General features: G+C 43.6%; 1 protein-coding gene across 1 annotated transcript in view; it reads right to left on the bottom strand.

The window, feature by feature from the left end:
- Nucleotides 1–3,894: 3,894 nt before the first annotated feature.
- LOC134071007 (tyrosine-protein phosphatase non-receptor type 4-like) overlaps nt 3,895–8,115 on the bottom strand; it is a 13,327-nt gene continuing 9,106 nt past the window's right edge. Inside the window, exons 11-12 of the mRNA XM_062527571.1 lie at nt 7,437–7,572; nt 3,895–6,638 (exon numbers count right to left, since the gene is read on the bottom strand). Coding sequence (XP_062383555.1) covers nt 6,525–6,638; nt 7,437–7,572 — 250 coding nt within the window. The 3' untranslated portion in view covers nt 3,895–6,524. The remainder of the gene's footprint in view (nt 6,639–7,436; nt 7,573–8,115) is intronic.

Here is an 8,115-nt window from a genome sequence, read left to right as displayed (position 1 = left end):
GCACACCGTTTCAGGGAGGATGTGGGAAAATGGTTAAGATCCCTACACATCATAGCTAATGAATCAATGCGTAGGCTACCCTATAATTCAGCTTTCCAAATCAAAATGTCTTAATAGCGCAAAACAATCAAATTAGGACATAATGAATTATAATAATTCATAAAGAAGATACAATCTTTAAGATTCAAAGAAAGAGCACCTAGCCTACAGTAGCCTAGCCTATTATCCAGTAATGAGCTAGGCTTTCATTAAGACTATTTCAAATCAATAAGAAAACTGGACTGTCATAGGCCACGCATTAGCCTAATTCGGCATAGGCCTAGTAGCCTATAGCCAACAGAGGGCCCTCAGCAAGTGCATCTGTGGTAAACCAAAATTACACTAGGGGATCTGAAATGACAGACAAGAGATGCGACAGGACAATCTGTAAAAAAATAAAATAAATAGTTTCACTCATTCTCTAGGCCTAGGCTATAAAAAAAATGTCTGACATTTCTCATGTGCAGCCAGAAATCCTTGACCCCTGTCGTGTGAACACCATAGACTGTAAAAAATAGGTGAACACAGGGGCCGTTTCCTGCCCGAGCGCGTTCTCTCTCAGTGTTCCTTTGTTGTAGTTCTTCGTTCTTCTGCTTGCGCCGCGCTCGCAGTGGCGGATGCGTCATCCCCCGCCAGAGTGAAGCCGAGTGGGGGAGAGCGGGAACAGGAGGCTCCGCTGCGGTTTCCAGTTCACTGCTCTGACCTGGATGTGCATGTTAGCCGCACAGCTTCTGTTTCTTCTGCTGCAGGGACCCACACTGAGGGAGAGAGAGGGGGAGAGAGAGGGAGAGAGAGAGAGAGAGAGAGAGAGAGAGAGAGAGAGAGAGAGAGAGAGAGAGAGAGAGAGAGAGAGAGAGAGAGAGCGGAGAGCGGAGAGCTGGGACAGGGATAGGAGAGGGGAGGGTTGCCCTTAGTCTATTATGCTGTCTGTCTGACTGACAGACTGAGTTGTAAAAATATAAACAGAGCAATGCATTGTTGTCAGTGAACATTAGGCTAGTTTTATGTAAATGCAGGAAGGATCTCCCCCACAACTAAAAAAAGACCCCTTTTTGTCACTCCACATCAACCAAGAAACCGGAGATGCATGTAGTAGGCCTCGGCTTGGCTTAGACTTCTCTCTTGAGTTGTCAGGCTAAAGCAGCATAGACAACACATTAGCCTACTAACAACACATGCCTGGGACATGGCAATTATCACTTAAAATCCAAGTGTGACCCTGTACAGCCCATTAGGTTTGAACTGAACACAATATTCCACTTCTAAGGGATTGCTTAAAAGAAAAGAGATAACCAGAGCGTGGTTTCTTTCATGTTTAGTTTCATTCAACTCATAACAAGCATGCATGACAAGTTTCCTTGTGATCAGTCAGTAGTACTGGTCTTAAAGACTGTCACTGAGACACGTAGGGCCTCTCTCATTCGTCATTTTATCTATCCTCCCATCCTTCCTTGGTCCTCGTTCCACTGATCTAGATAAAGAATGATGGGGAGGCAACAATGGGATAGTCTATCCAGTGTTCTTTATAGATCAGTGGGAATGAGCCTTGAGGACCGGGGATCGAGGAGAGAGGTTGAGAATGGGCTGTAGACTCTAGTCCATCCAATGTTAAGTAGCCTGACAGAGTGGCATAGGTTGATGTGAGAACACAGACCTTATATCACCATACTGCAACTGAAGCCTACCTTACACTGACAAGATTTGGGAAAGATTCTTGAAAGATTGTAGTCTTTTGAGTAAAGCTTCAATGAGGGGCATTAAGTTAAAAGACTACAATCTTTCAAGAATCTTTCCCTAATCTTGTCAGTGTAAGGTTAGGTAGGCTTGAGTCGAATGCAGCAAAGAGAGGCCTGTGAATTTGCTTTGCTAACAACATGCACACAAACATAACACCAAATGGGACGACTAAAGATAATGAGGGGGCTGTTAGAGTGATTCATCATTAGTCATCACCACTCAGACTAGGAGAAGTCGACCAGGTCAGAGAGAAAGCACAAAGCAAAAGACTTTACTCACACAACTCGCCACTTGACTCACATGATATCGCTCATATTTACAGCAAGAAAAACACATCCGTTTGCACAGATCCTGGATGCGCCCTCCAAAAAGTGAGTTGATGCCCCTCGTCTGTCTAGAGTAGGCTATAAACAGTATAAATCACACACACAAGTATACATGATCTTGCATTGGATCCATACATTCGGTTTCTGTTAAGTGAAGAGTATTGCAAACGCCTATTCATAAAGATATTGCATTGGATCCATACATTCGGTTTCTGTTAAGTGTATTGCAAACGCCTATTCATAAAGATCACCTAGAAAAGTTTTCACCACTGCTTGAAGCTCTGTCACCGTCACAGCTGTGCTGAAGTCTTGTTTCATGCCCAGACAATAATTGAAGATACCCAACTGGTCTACAAGATCTCTCTTCAGATTCACCCAGCTCACCACGAGTTGAGACAAATCATCGGGTTCTAGTCAAGAGATAACGGCTGGCTTTGTAGCAGTTCTGATTCTGGCGTTAGATGGATCGGGTGCAGCCTACAGGTGGACTCATGCCAGAACTGAACCACATCAAGTCCACAGCACAGCCGATGCTAATTTAGGGAAGCAGCCTCTGAAGCTTAAAGGGACACTTCACCGATTAGCATTAAGCTTTGTATCTTTAGAAAACCAGTCAAGTTTTTGAATGGTCATGCATCGTTCCCTCAGTTTACCTTGAGATGGGAGAAATGCGATTTCAATGAAACCCATGAATAGGACTTCCTGCTTTCAATGATGATTTTTACATCATTGAAAGCAGGAAGTCCAACATTGAAATCCGTATGTCTCCCATCTCAAGGCAAACTGAGGGAATGATGCACGGCCATTCAAAAACATGACTGGTTTTCTAAAGATACAAAGCTTAATGCTAATCGGTGAAGTGTCCCTTTAAGCAGGAGCAAATGTGTGAACTTGATTGACCAAAGTGTCCAAACTAAACTTTTCCAACGTTATTAATAGTCTCGGCACATGGATAGCACATCACAAACTCATTTTTGGACAGCTGTGGAAATAAAACCAGAGGTGGAAAAGTCCAGCTTCAGAGAGTTGAAGTCCTACCACATATCTGTGCCAACCATTCATTTAAATTAGCACAACTCTTCAGCTAGGTAGAGCAGTGAGATCACCTGTGTGAAGTTCACAGGTAGAACTAATACATGGTTGGCTTTTCACTTTCTGAAGCCGGATTTTTCCACCCGAGTAAACACGTGAATTCAAGCACGAAGGTCAACCAACTTATTTAGTTCAACACTGATATGTTCGCAGGCAGTTATCTGGCATTAGCAAAAAATAAAAGGAGCAAAGGCACAACCCAATGTAGTTATGATGAAGCTAATAGCCACATTTGCGCTTTGCTACACCCATAGAAAAAAAGGTGCTATATAGATTCAAAAATGGTTCTATTGCATAGCATCCCTAAATGGTTCTTTAAACCACTTTGACGTATTCATCAAAGGTACACCTATGGGTTCTTGAAACCGGCATGGTTCTATATTTAAGAGTGTAGTGAAGGCATTCCCAACCTTAAGCCACTCCGCTCTACAGCTTTTTAAATAGGTCTCTTGACCACTTTCCACAACGTGGTCTTCATAAAAACAGCATTTAAACGCACACTCTTGATCTTTTCATGAGATTTTTTTAATATACAACATAGTATTTACAGATATTTAACAGGTGACACTATGTAGATCAGACTCCCCCCACCCCTCATCCCCTACAGGTGTCTTTATTTCACAAATTTTTTAATGATAAATAAAATTTCAAAATCGTACTCCCCCACCCCCCATCCGTACCCTCCCTCCCCGCCCACACACACACACACACACACACACACACACTCTCAAACTATGAATTCTCACGTAGCACTGTCGTCTACACAGTCAGCTGCAAAAGTGCTGTCCATTCCAGGGGCGCACAAAAGGGTCTCTTTTACAAAAATAGCCCCGACCGACTCCCCCCAACTAAATGATATCAATAGCAAATCTCTAGCTCAGGAGCCATCACAACACTTAGTTAAACCCAGCAAGTCTCGTTACGGAACATTCAGGAGGATGAAAATCATGTTGGTCCTGGAAGCCCCAGTCCTACTCCGTTGTACCACCATCAACAAAAACAAAAACAAAAACAAAACAAAACAAACAAACAAAAACAAAAACAGAGGCAAATGTCCTTAAAAAGTCATCTGAATTATTGACTTGCATGTGTCATGTATCACTTGTTCACTCCTATTTCACTTCACGTTAAAGTGTCTGTGAGATTGACAGCTGAAATAATCCAAAATAAAATCAAATAAAAAAATGAATACTAGTCAGCTAAAGATGACAGGACCAGGTTTCCAGAGGCCTTCCCACCAGACATCCTGAGGATGAAGCTCTGCCGGCAGAACTGGGGCATCCTCAGTGCCAACTCACCGCCTGTGCCCACTACCGGGGTATCGGGCACCAACTCAGGCCAGTGTTTGATCGAGAGAGTGTGTGAAAGTGAGTGTGTGTGTGTGTGTGTGTGTGTGTGTGAGTGTGTGTGTGTGTGTGTGTGTGCGCGTGTGTGTATATATGTATGTATGTGTGTGTGTGTGTGTGTGTATTGTGGGATTGGGGAGTCAGGGGCGCAGAAGCGCCTGCTGGGTGAGATAGAACATCATTGGTGATGTTTGTCTGAGAGAAACCACGAATACCCTCTCACCCCACTCAGTAAGACTCTTTAGAATTGACGGTCAGTCTTTTTTTTTTTTTTTCTGTTTTTTTTTTTTTTTAAGATAAGATAAATTAGATACATTTAGGGGGGAAACAAATCATCATTTTCCTGTGGCAAGGCATACCTCACAAAACTCACTGTACCAAAAAACAAACAAATTAAAACAAAAATTAAGAAACAATAAACAATCTAAACAAATGGCAAGACGGCAGCACCTGAAGCACAGATGTCAGCTGTGGCCCCATCAGCTTACATTGCAGGAGACAGCTTATACATATAAAGGGTTTTTTTGGCAGCGTAAGAAACATTTTCACAAGTTTGACAGTACACATGCACCACGGCACTAGAGTCCAAGTCATACCGCTGTTGCTGACTGTATTGTCTTCAATATCGTATTATTATTATTGTTATTATTATTATTATTATTTTTGTCGTTTTTAAGCTAGTACTTGCTTTTGAAGCTTGTGTACCTTGAAAGCAAATGTGTAAAAAAAAAAAAAAACCTGATGGAAAATTTTCAAAAACAAAATCAAGATGTGTGTATCTACAGTTTGTTTGTTGGTAATTTTAGGTGGGGTGGGGAATCGTTACAAAGCATTGTGGGAGTTGAAGGCGGCTGGCAGAGGATGTTTGCACCATAAAAAAAAACATGAGCAAAGGCTGGCACTATCACTCACTCACACACACACACACACACACACACACACACACACACACACACACACACACACACACACACACACACACACACACACACTCTCTCTCTCACACACACACACACAGAAAAGGAACCGCACACATATAGTGCCCACCAAGTAATGGGTGGATTGTGACGCTCCCTGTAGAGAGAGCAGTAGGTATGACTGGTGTGTGTGTGTGTGTGTGAAGGGTGAGCACGAGGAAGGAGACGGGTCTCCGGTCCAGTTTCAGAAGGATCCAGTTTATGCAGCACAAAAAACAAAACAAAACAAAAAAACAACAATAACAACAAAATCACTCCCTGCCCAAAAACAGCTCACAGCCTTTCAGCAGAGATTCTGATCCTGATCTTCCACATGATCACATGATCACATGATCAGTTACATGACCACACAGTCACATGACCACATTGTCAATGATCATATGAGTGAGAACTGCGTTGCAGGAAATGCAAAAAAGAGAGAGAAAGAATATCACAATAATAATTAAAAAAAGAAGAGATACTTATTTCCCCAATTCAGAATGTCAGCATGAGAAAAAAAATAAAGAATAAAGAATCTATAAGCCTTTTTCTTCTTTTAAACAAATAAAATAGAATAAATATCCTTTTAAAACAGGCTGCCTGCCGTGAGAGTAAAGGAGCGCTGATGTATTGTCTAGTTGTCCGATTGTTCTCGTGTGTGTTGTTCCAACGGGCTTGTCCTAATTTATGGCACTACAGCGATCCACACATACTCCAACATCACCCTGAAAAGCTTGTTAATTCTAGAAAATACCAAATTATGCAACCTTATGTCATTTTTTTACCCACTTATTTTCTTTCTTTTTTTTTTGTTTGTTTTGCTTTTTGTTTGTTTAAACATAAATCTCCACATATCACTGTTTCTTTTTCTCTTGTTAACATAAAGTGCATCAGTGCTTAGATTTTTTGTTTTTGTTTCGTTATTTTTACCCCCTCTCCCCTCTCTCTCTTTTCCCCTCCAGTCAGTGTCCATCCCCCTCCTTGTCCAGGAGGGGGCGCTCCTCATGGGTCAGTGGCAGCGCAGCCGGTCAGGTTTGGTCTGCGGCCGCTCCGGGCTCTTCCTCGACGGGGGTCGACTGGGGAGAGAGCAGGCCCTCCTCGTACACTTTCAGGATCGCCTCGCACACAAACCGGTACTGGCTCTGTGGAGGAGAGGGAGGGGGGGAGGGGGAGAGAGAGAGAGAGAGAGAGAGAGAGAGAGAGAGAGAAATAGAAAGGAGAGAAGGAGGGAGAGAGAGAGTGAGGAGAGTGAAAGGAGAGAAGGAGAGAGAGTGAGGGAGAGAAAGAAGGACGTAAGGGAGGGGAAGAGGGAGATAAATTGAAAGGAGAAAGGGTGGGGAGAACGGGAGTAGAGAGAGAGAGGGAGGGAGAGAAAGACAGAAAAAGAGAGAGAGTGAGTAAGAAGGAGAAAAAGAGAGAGAAAGAAAGAGAGGTATGTTAGGGTGAAAATGATATATCTGTACCTCATAGTGCTCTATCTGTCACACACAACCAGCGGAACGTTCAGGGAGAGACGGTGAGCTCACTGACAATCTGTTCTGCCAGAAGGTTCCGGGATGCACGGCAATGCCTCAGAGTTGGCATGGCAACCAGTGCAGTGAAGTCATACAATAGACACGGTTGCATAATCTGGAACGCCTTTACAGCATATGTGCGTGTGAGTGTGTGTGTGTGTGTGTGTGTGTGTGTGTGTGGGTTGTGGAGTGGGGAGGGGGGGGGGGGACCCTTACATCAACAGAGCTGCTCTTTAATGTGCTGGTGCTCGGAACAAAACCAAATAAATAAATAAATGAAAAAGACAACAATGTGCAAATCAGCCTTTAAAAATGCTACAGTTTGAAGTAGCAGTTTTTATGGGGGCGTTAGTTCCTCACTTTGCCCTTAACGATCTTGCTGGCGCACACACACACACACACACACTCACTCACATACACACTTACAGGGGTTTGAATCATCATGGCTCTCTGGTCCCTCATTGTTCTCACGATGTCTAATGGGTACACAGGCTGATTACTCTCGATCATACACATCGCTGTTTCCATGGTGATGAGAACTCCGGTCCGACCAATCCCAGCACTGCAGAGGAGGAGCATGAGGAGGAGGAGGAGGAGGAAGATTGGGGGAGAGGGGGAGGAGGTACAGAAAGAGAGGCATTGAAAAAGAGGGTTTAAAAAAAACTCAAAGAGGAAAATGGCAGAGGACTATCAAATATTGATTTAGCACAAGTTGTGTGTGTGTGTGTGTGTGTGTGTGTGTGTGTGTGTGTGTGTGAGATTGGCTGCATTTCTGTTGCTGGCAGAGCAGATGAGTAAGCGCTCAGAGCTGCCCTTAAATCCTCCAGCAGCACCAGCAGCCACTGAGACACTGGACACGGGAGAGGGGGACACAGAAGAGAGAGAAGAGAGAGAGAAAGAGAGGGAGACAGAGAAAAAAGACAGGAGGAGAGAAAGTACAGACGACAGCCACAGAGAACAGACAGAGCAATAAAGAAAGAAAGAGCCAAACAGAGAGGAAGACAGAGAAAGTAAGAGAGAGAGAGGGGGTAGAGAGAGAGAGAGAGGGGGAGTAGAGCGATAGGGGGTATAGAGAGAGGAAGAGGGTAGAGAGAGAGAGAGAGAG

Source organism: Sardina pilchardus, chromosome 23 (genome assembly GCF_963854185.1).
Source record: "Sardina pilchardus chromosome 23, fSarPil1.1, whole genome shotgun sequence".
NCBI classification, from domain to species: domain Eukaryota; kingdom Metazoa; phylum Chordata; class Actinopteri; order Clupeiformes; family Clupeidae; genus Sardina; species Sardina pilchardus.
Note: the sequence above shows the minus strand (reverse complement) of the source record. Positions and strands in the feature narration are given on the sequence as shown.